Source organism: Eurytemora carolleeae, unplaced genomic scaffold, assembly GCF_000591075.1.
Source record: "Eurytemora carolleeae unplaced genomic scaffold, Eaff_2.0 scaffold549, whole genome shotgun sequence".
In the NCBI taxonomy this organism is placed as follows: domain Eukaryota; kingdom Metazoa; phylum Arthropoda; class Copepoda; order Calanoida; family Temoridae; genus Eurytemora; species Eurytemora carolleeae.
The window spans coordinates 76261-90433 of NW_019396439.1; the positions used below are offsets into that span (position 1 = coordinate 76261).

Sequence of the window (14173 nt, forward strand, 5' to 3'; positions counted from 1 at the left end):
TTCAATGCTTAAAATCCTCATAAATTGTTTATTTTTGAGAGATGATTATGAGAACCGGCTTTAAAAAATTTATTCAACGACGAAAACTTTGGTAAAAATTCTGCAGTAAACTAATTAGTTGTTTATGAACAGGTTGAGAAAATAAAAATTAACTATTATCATCGAAAATAATCTTATTCAGTTATTGGTTTCTGTAATTTTTCATTGTTCACAAGCATTTTCTGTAGATTTCCCAAAATTTTTATTGAAAAGACGACATTCGAAGAATTTGAAGAAGTCGGCAAACCAATTCATAAAGAATAAGAAATTTAATATGATATGTATATAAAATTATTTTTTTCACATTTTAGTCCTCGTTATTTAATAATTTAAAAAATCGATTCTCAAAACGTAACCACCCAAATGGATGATTTTGAACTTCGAATTTGCGATCAAACTCAGTAATTATACATCATTAAAACGCTTTAATTGTTTCATGAATCCTAAAAAATTTCTCCACAATACTACATTCTCCGTTCAACTACCATGCATTGTCGGTCACTCCCTTTAAGGAACAGGATCTGAACACAATCATATTCGAGGTTCTGTTCAAAACACAAAAATTACGAAGAAACTATGAGTTCATATACATTCTTTTTTAAACATTTACTTTTTAAAAATGAGGTTATTGAATTGTGAAGTGTACATACATGCACTGTACTTTATACATAAAATAAGCGTATAAGATGAGCGTATTAGGTACCTGGTGCATAGTAAAAATCGGTAGATTTTCAATATGCATGAAACTGGGAGGAAAAAGACTTAATACTTAAAGGTTGTACCAGTGCTTAGGATCCATTTAAGTTTTATGCGGATCCTGATCTTGGATCCGCACTGGAAAAAATGAATCCGCATCCGGATTCAGATAATGATCATTTCTTAAATATTTCCTTATTTTTTTTTAGCAGAACAAGAATTTTTAAATTATTTAACTTCTTCTTTCCCCGTTATTTTTAATAACCTTTAAAAATTAAGATTTATTTTTGATAACTTATCTTTTTTTCAACAGTTTAGATTTGAAAGTTGAGAGCCAACAGATCTTTGTTGGCAGATTTGGATCCGTGTTGGAAACAACGGATCCGGATCCTAAGCACTGGGTTGTACTATATCCGATATATCGCATGAACATATCAATACGAGGAAATATGTTATCCGGAGTAGGTTAAAGACTGAGAAAATACTTAACATCTTTCAAAAACTTTGTAAAGATCCGGCAGGTTTGCAATCTGTAGTAAAGATTTATCCGTCAGACAGGATGCAGGAGGAAGCAAATATTTCTTGAATGCTGGATACACAACATGTTCTGAAAAAAAATTAATGATATTTTACAAAGGATTTGAGTTATTGCCACAAATTCTTATTTTCTTATCTCTATATCTTTGCAACCCATTGTCGAATACCTTATGCATATAGATATTTCAACTATAAATGCTGTTAGATCAAATAATTAAAGCTTGAGATATAAAAGTTAACACCATAATGTTGCAAATATTTAGGGATTAGAAACCAATTTTTATACAGGGTTACTCATAAAGGATGAGACTTCAGAGACGATTGTAAGTAAATTATTCGATCTTTTATCTTACATTTCAGCTTCTTCTCCGCTGTAAACTTATTTTTTCTTTGGCAAATCCTTTAGCACTAAACTAGCAGGCCATTAAAGAATATTTTTATGGTATAGCGCCAAATCAAATCATTAAATCGATATATTTAAAGAGTTTTAAGTCATCATTAAAGTCTCATCTTTCGTGGGTAACCACTAACCTTGTAATACAATCGGTTTTTCTAACAAATAGTTTAGTTATATAAGATTTGATCTGTAGAACAATTTGGTTGATTTTTTCATGTAGAAAACTGAACAATTCCGTAGAGTTTTAACTATGCAAAGCTTGAAAAGAATTCTGTGTGTAAAAAGAGTCTAACATAAGATCGATGTTCAAGGTGGAAACTTTTGATTTAAACCTTTCCATTGCTTTATCGGTGAAACAGAAAACAGAAATATAACATATATATATATATATATATATAACATTTCACACTGTACATACTGCAAATTGTGCATTGTACACTGCAAACTGCACATTTCAAAATGCACATTACACACTGAACGCCACAATCTGTACACTGAAAACTACAATATGTATACTGCACACTTCACTTGCTGTATATTGCAAACTGTACACTTAACTCTTTACACTCCACAGTTCAAACTACAAACCGTACACTTTATTCTTTACATTGTACACTGGAAAATTTGTACACTCTAGGCTTTACAATGTACACTATATAGACATGTGCGATAATAGGTTAATCCGAATGCGTCAATATAGGCGAGTGCCATAATAGGTTAATCCGAATGCGTCGACATAGACGCAAAAGAAAGTTTTGTTTGCTATACATTTTAGCAAAAAAGTTTGGAAACATAAATTTCTTAAAGATCCCCTTTGGAATCTGTCCTTGAAACTTCATGTAATTCTGTCGACAGGGGAGCTGGTCGGTATTAATGGGTTAGTATAGTCATTTCAAGATTATTTATGTGGTCGTAGGAAATACCTAGAAGTTTGATTTGATTTAATTGATTTGATTTGATTTGATTTAATTTAATTTGGTTTGATTTGATTTGATTTGATTTGATTTGATTTGATTTGATTTGATTTGATTTGATTTGATTTGATTTGATTTGATTTGATTTGATTTGATTTGAAAGCATAGAAAAAGCTGACAACATTTTGGAAATGCAAGGAGTTAGGGAATACTGTGAGTATTGTTTCAAGACCCATACATGTAATATTGTTGCTAGAACCAAACAAGTAAAAGTATGTTTACAAATAAATGATGCAAATTAATTAAAAGATTAAAGACGTTCTTAAAATCGTCCCACTGTCATGTTTCAAAGGACAACCTGTAGACTAACACAAGTTCTAACCCCTATAAACATGCTGTATTCCTACCTACAACAAACTTGTAATCCTTCTCCTCCTCTGGAGTAGAATGTTGCTCCAGGTCTACTCTAGCTCCCTCTACACCAGGAACCTTATAGAACCTTAACAATTTTTATCACAAGGGTATTATCTTTTAAAAAAAATACCCCTCCTTTAAAATTTTATCCCCTGTTATGATACAAATCTAGTAGTCATTCCAAAACAACCATTTTTGCTTTTAAACTTTTTTCATGGTACAATTCACAGTGTACAATGCACATTTTTCAGTATGTTAATGCTTATCCTTAATGAGGGGTTGAGTATTGAGTAATCATCCTTCTATTTCGTTAAATTTCTCTGGGCTATTAAATAAAATTTTTGGGACATTTCTAGAATAATTTTTTGTTTTTGTCCAAATGATCAAAAGGCCAAAACTCTAAAGCAGTGAAAAAAATGTTACCTGGCTGTTTCTTCAATCATTGTTCTAAAACACTCGGCCTCGTCCTCGTAGTTAACTTCAGTAGAGAGACGGAGGACGTAGAGGGGTAGTCCGGCAAGCCAGGGACAGTAGTCATCCAGGAGAAGGGGTAGTCCGACTATACAATGCTCACCATCTGGATAAGAGTTGTAGTCATTAATTTTCCCTGCAGATTTGCTTTTAGTTTTTTTGCTTCCCCCCCCCCTTTAAAGAATAATTTTTCTAAATGTCTAAAAGATGAGGACTTCTACCAATGTTGTCTATCTGCAGGGAGAAGTAGTCGTCCAACATTTCCTTGTGCTGAAGGAGAGTGGACACCACGTACTCAGCGAGGTCGTCCTTCGACCCGTCCTCCTCCTTCCATCCAGCCTCCGGTAGATCCAGCGCTAAATAAAACATTTTGTTGCTAGTGTCAGGATACAAAATATCCGGGCGTGAGACAATGCCCAGGGTTAATTCTTTGAAAAGAAGACGACATTCAAAACGAAATATCGTTTTTTAAATCTTTTCTAGTATTGCTATATTTAAAAACTAATTTAAGTGTTTACGTTCAACTTTTAATTATCGATCACAAAGTGCGTCTGTAAAGGAATACATAAAGACTTTCTCCAAGATAAATTTGCCAATTTTATTCCAAAAAATATCAAAAATAATATTTAAAACTCTAAAATTCAGTTTACTCATAACTTATTCTAATATTGTTTTACAAACAAACCTATAAGAGCGAGTTCTCTGATAGAAGGAGCTGGATCTAGTTTCAAGACACCTAGGTTTCCAAAATCCCGGAGCATAAGCTGTCTAGATAGAAAAGAATCGACTTAAAGTCAGGATAAGAGATATCTAAGACTTTCAAGGTTTCTCTAAGTATCAGTTGCCTAGTAAGAGTAAAGAGGAACGAGATAGTAGACACTAGTTTAAAGTTTATAAAATCTAAGAACAAAGTTATATAAATAGACAAATGTTAGCGGTAGTTATGATTATTTTTGGTTCTAAATGTCTGAAGTAAAGGTGACCAGTTATTGCAAGCACTGGCAAAACCATAAGAGTCAGACCGGGATTAAGAATTCATGTATTTCCCCCCCCCCCCCCACATTTAGTTTTTATCAAGAATGTACTTATTCTCAAGTAGCCTGCATCTGAACAATATAAAGGAATGTAAACACAGTAAACAAGTGAGTAAACACTTCAAACCTTTGATCAATCCAACCAACTACAAACCTTTCAACAATCTGTTTTAGCAAACATCAGAGATTATTTAAACCATAAACTTGGGACATAATTAAACACAAGATACTAATTAGTACATCATGAAGTGGTTTATATCTTCTGACCCTACTGAGCTGGAACAATGAGCGATTAGCGATATCTACAAATTCAAAATGAAAAAAATGCACAATTTTGATCAAATGACAATTAAGATCTAGGCTTTGATTTTTAAAATCAATAAAACCAATTTCGTTTTTTTTTGACTGGGGTTGTTTTTTAGTTTTCCTAAGAACTCTTTAATTTTTAGAGCTAAAATTAACTGCCTGAGTTTCAGGCATAAGGCCGGAATTCCTGATTTTATCGATGCCGAACTAAATCTTTGTTTTTACCCACTTTCGAATATTTTTGAGAAAACCCCTTGACAAAAGGAAGCAGATGACACAAGGGTTGCAAAGAGATTTTACTACATCTGGAAGCGATTACAGATGTCAATTAATTTATTTTTGCGGTAATTTTTGCAAACGTTGAATGGCAAGGGTAAAGGCTTTAAAAATGAACCTGAATAAATGTTGAGAGAGTTTGGTTGTATTAGCGAGGTATAGTTTAGTGGAGTGCTGGAAGAGTGCTAGCTTCCTGTTGACGCACCCAACAAATATGTGCGCGGAGAACATTTCACGTGCAATGCTACTGCTAGCCTCCTAGAAAAATGGTTAAAGTTGAGTCTTCTTGAAAATAATTAAGTTACCAGATATCACAAATACAGTTGGACACTTAAATCTGTGGAATCGGAAGACAATATTAGTTCTGATTTTGATTAGTCCAATAAATATGAATCAAAGCATTTGTGTAGTGTGTACACAGACCCATTCCATTTAATAAGTTGATTAGTATCAAACTTCTGGTAAACCTATTTTCATTATGCCAACATCAAATACACATAAAATTGATTTAATGTCGTCTCTATACAACCCGGTTTATGTGTCCAACTGTACTTTCCTTTTTGATTTGAGAAAAATTATCAAAGAAATAGAGTATTTGCCACAAAATATGAGTTTCTAATCCCTTTATCTTTGCTACCCAATGTCGTAGACCTTTGATATTTCAAGCTATGAACTCTGCTAAAACAAAACAAAGTTTAAAATATAAAAGGTTTAAACCGTCAGGGTTAGAATAATCTTATTTTGTGGCAAAGACTCAACTTCTTTAGGTAGAATCTAAATTTTAGTGATAATAAAATCTAAATTTTAGAGATAATAAAATCTAAATTTAGATAATTATTTTTCTCTCTTTTTTTATTATTTCCGGGGGAATGGGATGATTAAAAAAAATTAACCTGAAATTTTTGTCTGAGAATCTTGATACTGGATAGTTTACACTCTCTGAACTCCGGAGTATTGACGGAGTCAGGTTCGGGGATTTTCGTCTCTTTAACATCTTTAACATCACTCCGGACCAAGAACTTGTCCAGCTTCTGATCTGAAGAATCCGTCCGGACGAAATCTTTCGGCGCAATCGTCTTTTCCAGCTTCGACTAAATTAAAAAAAAAAAAATTTAATTTTTTAAATTTAAAAAAAACTGAAGTTTTGACAAAAACTAAAAAACAATAATAATACTAACACGATAACCTAAAAATAAAATAAATAAAACATAAAATAAAACGTAAATACAAAAACAAATTAATTAGAAACTTTCTTTACTAATTAAAGCGCAACGCTGAAAATGGCAAAAACGAACATAATAAAAGGAACTATGAGCGTAATTTCAAGTGCCTCCTAGCAAAGATGGCAAAGCCGGATTCACAACGGAATCCTTGAGATCTTTATGCAATCAATAATGTGGAAGATATTGTCGTTTTTCTAGGATTAAAAGTTGTTAATTCCTAAATGTTTTTTGCAGTAGAAATGCGAAAGACACTTTAGAGAAGTCACAATTTAAAATAATCAGTTTTTAAAATTATAAACATTAATATCTAGTTCATACTTGATCAGACAATGATTTTAAGGCTACCGTTTTTTATCGGGCATTGTCATCTGTACATGGAGGGTCACTTGAAATTACACTTATAGTCCCTTTGAGAAGCAAGGAAAATAACCTGACCTTTGGTTCCAGAATCTCCAGGGTAGCTCCAGCTCCAGGTAACAGTTTCTGTGTATAGAAGGTTCGGGATGCATTCGAGTTTAACAGTTTCTCCTCTTCACAATAACATGGTTCAAAGACATATCCGTTCATAATAAAAACTCCAATCCTCCCCCCCAAAAATTTTTTTTCTTGAATTGTAAATATGGTAAGCATTGGGCAAATAGTTTTATTTGAGTTGAGTCTGGTAAAATTTATCCGTTTTCCGACATTTCAGAATTTTTTTACAAGGTGCAAATAAAACCTTTAAAGTATATGATTTGTAATTAATAAACCTACTCAGGTTTTTTTGTCACAACTCTTAATGTTCGAAAAATGTTAAATAGATAAAAAAACTTGACCAATCTTTAAAAAATGTGATTTTTAAAATAAAAAATATATAAATTACAAGTAAATATTTCTAAAAATCAAGCAGAGTAGTTCTAAAATCCCATAAAAAACCCTATCTGGTGAATAAGGTCCTTACCTAGTCCCTGCTGTATCTTCTCAATGATAGCGTCCTGATGCAGGAAGAAGACCTCATGTTTGGTCGGGTGAACGTTTACGTCCACGTTACAGGCAGCGATCTCCAGGGATAAATAGATAAACGGAGACATTCCCTACATATTAAGAAACTGGTTAATCATGGAAAACACAAAGCATTTAAGCAACATTTTTTTGTTTTAAAATATGATCTAGGTAACCCTGTATGCACCCGATTCCTAGAAGAACAGACATATTTGTCCGATGGTTCCAGAATTCTATATAAGAAGCCATAAAGCTAACCTAAGTTTCCACCTTTATTGCTAAGATGGTTCCAGAATTCTATATAAGAACTCATAAAGCTAAACTAAGTTTCCACCTTTATTGCTAAGATGGTTCCAGAATCTATATAAGAACTCATAAAGCTAAACTAAGTTTCCACCTTTATTGCTAAGATGGTTCCAGAATTCTATATAAGAACTCACAAAGCTAAACTAAGTTTCCACCTTTATTGCTAAGATGGTTCCAGAATTCTATATAAGAACTCATAAAGCTAAACTAAGTTTCCACCTTTATTGCTAAGATGGTTCCAGAATTCTATATAAGAACTCATAAAGCTAAACTAAGTTTCCACCTTTATTGCTAAGATGGTTCAAAAATCGGATTAAGGATCTAATTTTTGCTAATTAAAGTTGCAATCTCTAATGATCAATGATCATACTTTGAATGCCGAGTTTAAACAAATAACTATCAATTGTTTTTGTCGCATGTAAATGCGCTGCACCCTGAGGAAGATCTGGGGGGGGGGGTTCATTTCGGGTTCCTTTTCAGGTCTTGCTAATATTATTATTAAGAACATTAAAAATAATAATAAACCTTTCATTCACTCAACCACGGATTTTTTCAAGGGAGGGAGAAAATTACCAACCCACCCCTTCCTTTCTGTTGCTGGTATGATGAGTATGATTGATAGTATATGACAATTGGTTCACCTTAGGTAAGTAGCTCGCATACACAGTTTCTATACTCTTCCTGAGAGCTGTAGAGTCGACCAGCCTGTGGTTGATGAACAACAAGAAGACCATTTTCTTCACGCTGTAGTTTACGTTACTCACCCAACCCTTCACCTGGAACTTGTACCTGGATAATTAGAGTTATTTCAAGGTCATTCAGCTAATGTGAGATGACATTTATCATATTTTAAAGATTTCAGACATGCAATAACATGATGTTTTTGAGACTTTGTAAAAAAAGTAAAAATTATTTTACGTTGTTCACTTTTTTATTCGTATTTACAGATTTGTTCTGTCCGCAGGTTAACTTCATTTTGTTTGAACAGTTTTATATCTTATTAATTGTTCATTAAAATACCTATGAATATAATTAATACCTGGAGTCTTCTAACTTAAATTCTACCAGCTCCTTAGCCACAGCAGGTCCATACAATGCTCTGAACAGGTAAATTTTCATTTTTATTTGGTTCTATCATTATATATTTGGATTTAAAGAAAATCCCAATAATGACAAAAATTCGTTAATTCAACAAACAAGGATTAAATTGTATCTATTCTTCACCTAATGTTGTCTACAATTCTATTCTGGTATTGTATAAGATCTCTACCTGATGTTGTCTACAATACTATTCTGGTATTGTATCAGATCTCTACCTGATGTTGTCTACAATACTATTCTGGTATTGTATCAGATCTCTACCTGATGTTGTCTACAATACTATTCTGGGATTTATCAGATCTCTGCCTGATGTTGTCAACAATACTATTCTGGGATTGTATCAGATCTCCACCTGATGTTGTCAACAATACTATTATGGGATTGTATCAGATCTCCACCTGATGTTGTCTACAATACTATTCTGGGATTGTATCAGATCTCTACCTAATGTTGTCTACAATACTACTCTGGGATTTATCAGATCTCTGCCTGATGTTGTCAACAATACTATTCTGGGATTGTATCAGATCTCCACCTGATGTTGTCTACAATACTATTCTGGGATTATATCAGATCTCTACCTGATGTTGTCTACAATACTATTCTGGGATTATATCAGATCTCCACCTGATGTTGTCTACAATACTATTCTGGGATTATATTAGATCTCTACTTGATGTTGTCTACAATACTAGTCTGGGATTTATCAGATCTAATCCTGATGTTGTCTACAATACTATTATGGGATTGTATCAGAGCTCTACCTGATCTTGTCTACAATACTATTCTGGGATTTATCAGATCTCTACCTGATGTTGTCTACAATACTATTCTGGGATTGAGTTTTAACTTCAACTCCAGTCTCTCCAGCCTTCTTAAGGGTAAACCCAACACCAGAATTGTGTACGGCGTACCTACAGTGAAAAAGATTCAATATTTTGACATTTTTCAACAATATCATTTTAGATGCGTATAATGAAGAGAAGCGTATCCGAGTCACAACAGTACTCAGTAATCTTTTGACTGATCAAGGATGACAGACTTATCATAATTGATAACTATTGTAATTGTAGGTATCTTTGTTTGCAAGATGTTCTATATTTCACTTCCCAGAAGTCGTGGGGAATAGATATTTTCATTTCAGTCTTTGAAAACCACGTTTGACATAAAATATTTGGATGTAAAATCAGCAGCGTAGAGTTCAATCTGTATGCTAGCGAACAATTGAAACACCATATTATAGACAAACAATTGTACACAAGGAGTGCTGTCTCTGCTCTTGATGATCGGTTCAAAGGATACGTTGTAAATCCCCTAATTGAGGGTAAGTTGAAATTTCCGTTAAAGTTATTTTCATCAAAAAGCTGAAAGATTTGAGAGGAATGTTTGCAACATGGTAATCTACTCATAATTCACGGCAATAACTAAAAAAATGAGTTATGGGCGAAGGGGCTATTGGAGTACCTTGTCATAACTTCAGATATCTTGTTAAACTCCTCAGTATGAGATTTAAGAGCTCCTAATCTGTTTGGTACATTGTAAAACAGATCTTCAACAGTAATAGTTGTACCCTAAAACAACAAGGTTAAAGAGTTAGAACAAACCTTTTTCTTGAAAATGAATATTTTAGACAAATCAGTCAAGGGGTTCCCGAGTTATGATCTGACAAACAAACAAACACCCACCCAAACAAACAAACAAACAAACAAACAGAGAATACAACTTTATATATCAGATCAAATGAAATTGAAGTTCCTGGTTTTGAAAGGGATGAACTATCCCAAAAAATCAATTATCTATGTTGTGACTAGTTTTAAATGAATATGTTCTACGTTCGTAAATGGCCATAGAAGATTTCTTCATCATCAGCCTGTGGACGGGTTACTGCTATAAATATAAATCCCAGTTCTATTTTGAATTAAGAATCTGGTAAATTATGGATCCAATGAACCAGGCAAGAAATATCCTCCCCCACAAACCTGTGTTGTGGTGTGACTAGTTTTTATTTGGTATGGCATATTAGTAGTCTTTATTTTCATACATCTTATATTCAATATACTGTACCGTTATGTGCACGAAATAAATATTAAAGCAAACCTGATTAGCGGCCATCGGTTTAGGAGTCCCAGTCAGTTTACCATCCATATACTGGGCTTTGTATCCACAAGCAGAGTCTCTAAATTATAATATTTTAGAAATTGCCTTTTTTAAAACTTTTCTTGGGAACAGTTTCTTTAAAATTGCTATTTTTTGTAAGAAGTTTCTTTTAACACAAATCGTACTTTTTTAATAATCCTTCTTTAGATTTTTTTTTGATTTTAACAGTGGTTATGAACTAGATTCCCTGTAAATAGTACAAATTTTTAGTTAACAAAACAGTTTTCCCCTTTCCTTACATGTGGGAGACGCCTATTTGAAACCACATTCTATCTATCTGTCTCTCTGTCTCTCTGTCTATCTGTCTATCTGTCTATCTGTCTATCTGTCTATCTGTCTATCTGTCTATCTGTCTATCTGTCTATCTGTCTATCTGTCTATCTGTCTATCTGTGTATCTGTCTATCTGTCTATCTGTCTATCTGTAATATGTCTATCTGTCTATCCGTCCGTCCGTCTGTCTATCCGTCCGTCCGTCTGTCTGTCTGTCTGTCTTAAATCTACCTTGTTTTTAGGATAAGTTTCTTTAAATCTACCTTGTTTTTGTAATAAGTCTCTTTAAATCTACCTTGTTTTTGTTAGAAGTCTCTTTAAATCTACCTTGTTTTTGTAATAAGTTTCTTTAAATCTACCTTGTTTTAGTGAGTATACTGAGGTGTGCTACATGAGATATACTTGCCAATGCTTCTCCTCTAAACCCGTATGTAGCAATACTACTTAGATCCTAAAACAATATTTCTAAAAATATTATTTAATAAGCTTAATATTTTTCGCCATTTGTGCCAGTCAGACTTAATTAGTACAGTGAGTATAGTAAACTTTCACGAGCACACAACAGGGTGTCCCGATAAACATGGGAAGTAAATGATGATTTCAAGATTGTCTTTTTAAATGACTTTTGATTTAGAATAGTGATACCTACTGAGAAAGCTGTTATTTGTAGGATTTTTCTCTGCTAGAGTGAAGAATTTGCTTGTTTATGTTTTGATTGCATGCAGTTTTACTCAGAAAAACAAGATCATTTTGTATACAAAGTTTACTTTTAATTTTCCCGTCTTCACTGTTTATCTTGCAGAGATCATACGGACACGTCAAGTCACGTCACGTCACGTCACGTCACGTCACGTCACGTCAAAGCAAATCAGACTTGTAAGGACGTACTATAACCACACTCCAATCCATCATACAGCCTATAACCGTTTTCATAACATACACTCTTCCCTTTTGAAGTCAGGTTTTACTTTGATAATTCTCCGAATTCGTGTCACTTAATTTCCATGTTATAAGGGACACACTGTTTGAATATAGGCGCACATACAGTGGTAGGCGATTTTACCAATACAATGAAGACGACTTTTTGAATTTAGTTTTTATTGTTTACAAGCTTTTTTCGAATTACAAGTTTACAAGTAATTATAGAGAAGCTTTTAAATTTATAGCTTCTCTTTATTTTCACTTTTATGTGTATCCAAGCTGCTTAAAAGCTTGATATAAATTAAAATTGAAATCGAAAGTCGTCTTCATTGTATTGATATTATCGCCTACCACTGTATCATGGATCATGATGTACCTTGAAATCCTTAAGTTTACTAGTGGTGAACCTCTCTGCTACAATCTGAAGATCCTCCTGGCGTATCCCTGTACCATTATCAGCTATCTGTAGAAGCTTTAATCCACCAGACCTTACAGTTACAGTGATTTGAGAACACTTCGCGTCCAAACTGTTCTCTAGCATCTCCTGGAATAGATAAAAAGTAGAAAGTTTATTATTTTGTTTCCAGAAATATTAAAAAAATGTACTGCAAGGTTCTTAATAATATCGGCCTAAACAGGCACAATAGTTGGAGATAAATTTAGAAGTAAGGTAAAGATACCTACTCAATGTAATTATCACCCTGCCTTAAGAGATTTCTTACGTAAAGGATTTGGATAAATATCTTCAGTCATTAAATCATTTAATGATACTGTTGTCAATCATTGATAAAACATAAATAAATTAAAACTTCCTTGATTATCCCTTTAAGGTGGATTGAACTTTCACCTTTAGTGCATTTGCTGGTCTTTGTATAACTTCCCCTGCAGCAATCCTGTTCACCACAACCTAGAGAAAAAAGCGGAATGCACTTTTAAAGAAAATTTGAAAGAATTCTTTTTCTGAGTTTGATTTGCGGGGGTTGACGAGATATTATTAATAGCTGTACTTAATTTTCTGCATTCCTTTACATCTGTTTGTTGACCTGACCCATCGCAAGCCACAAGTAGCAAAACAATGCAACTAGAAGAAGTACTCGACGTTTTTCCGTGCCAGTCTCTCTTTAATTTGAGCGGTCAGTTTTCCAATGTCTAAAGTGTAACTGTCGGAACGATTAATCCGTTTTACAAGAGCATTGCAATATAATCAAGCTTCCCTCTTCTTGTTCTAACACAATTTTTTTCTTTGGTTAACCCGCTTCTCTGGCCACAAATATTTCTTATTTTTTTTCTCTTTCAAAATAAAAATTCATAATTTTATAAAGAAAAGCAGCCATTTTCCCAAATTATTCTGATATATAAATTATGCTTTGAAGTCGAGGCTGCGAAAAGCAATTATTTAAAAAATACATATCCCTGAGTTTAGTTTGAAAATGTGAATATTGACGTCAAAATATATGATTAAACGTTAAAATTCTCAGAATAACATACACTTGTGACATTTGCGCAATTCTTTTTCTTGCCAATTTTCAACTCGATAATTAGTGTAAATACTTAAATATTTTAGTTTTCATTTATATAATTTTAATAAATATATATAATAATATATATATAATAAATATATTCAAGCAAAAATTTCCCAGTCTTAAATTAGTGCGGTTGCATTTTTTAACATAATACAATTGACACCCCGAATGCAGAGCTAGAAACTCTTATATTGGATACCCTTAATACCGTTTGCGTTATCTCGAATTTTTAATAGTCCTTTTTTTGACCAATGGGAGTTATCTTATTAATTAAGCGCCAAATTTTCCCTGTTTTCGATATTATTCGGTTTCTGCAAACGACACTTCCCTCATCCCTGGAGATCGAATTAAGATCAATTTAATCTGGAGATTAAAAGAAGATGAGATTAAGCACTGATTTAAATATCCACAATACAAGAGTTTCCAGCTCTAGCAGAACTAAACAGGAATATGGGTTAAAATATAGTCATTATCAATCAACTTAAATTAAATCAAAAGCTAAGTAAACCCTCATTTCACTTTCGGTAACTCTCCCTTTAATTATCTAAGATTTAAATACCTCATCTAGTTTTCTGATCACACCAGGAGCACATTCCGACATTTTG

At 33.1% G+C, this 14173-nt stretch overlaps 1 protein-coding gene across 8 annotated transcripts; it reads right to left on the reverse strand.

Annotated features, from left to right (window-relative positions):
- Positions 1-462: 462 nt before the first annotated feature.
- LOC111703354 (DNA mismatch repair protein Mlh1) lies at positions 463-14170 on the reverse strand. Of its 8 annotated transcripts, none has more exons than XR_002765604.1 (19): positions 14128-14170; positions 12893-12952; positions 12422-12589; positions 11484-11575; positions 10793-10871; positions 10160-10266; positions 9505-9609; positions 8634-8693; positions 8236-8383; positions 7248-7380; positions 6743-6837; positions 5978-6175; positions 5203-5342; positions 4154-4236; positions 3690-3824; positions 3421-3574; positions 2991-3082; positions 1171-1342; positions 465-745 (listed from the first exon to the last, which is right to left on the reverse strand). XR_002765604.1 is itself a non-coding variant. In XM_023475264.1 (18 exons), the coding sequence occupies exons 1-18, from the start codon at positions 14167-14169 to the stop codon at positions 1221-1223; spliced, it is 2013 nt and encodes a 670-aa protein (XP_023331032.1). In that variant the 5' UTR covers position 14170; the 3' UTR covers positions 464-1220. The 8 variants fall into 8 exon arrangements, 2 of the variants coding, with proteins under 2 accessions (XP_023331034.1, XP_023331032.1); XR_002765603.1 differs by having other exon boundaries at positions 465-807; positions 1156-1342; XR_002765602.1 differs by having other exon boundaries at positions 465-800; positions 1144-1342.
- Between the last annotated feature and the right edge of the window lie 3 nt (positions 14171-14173).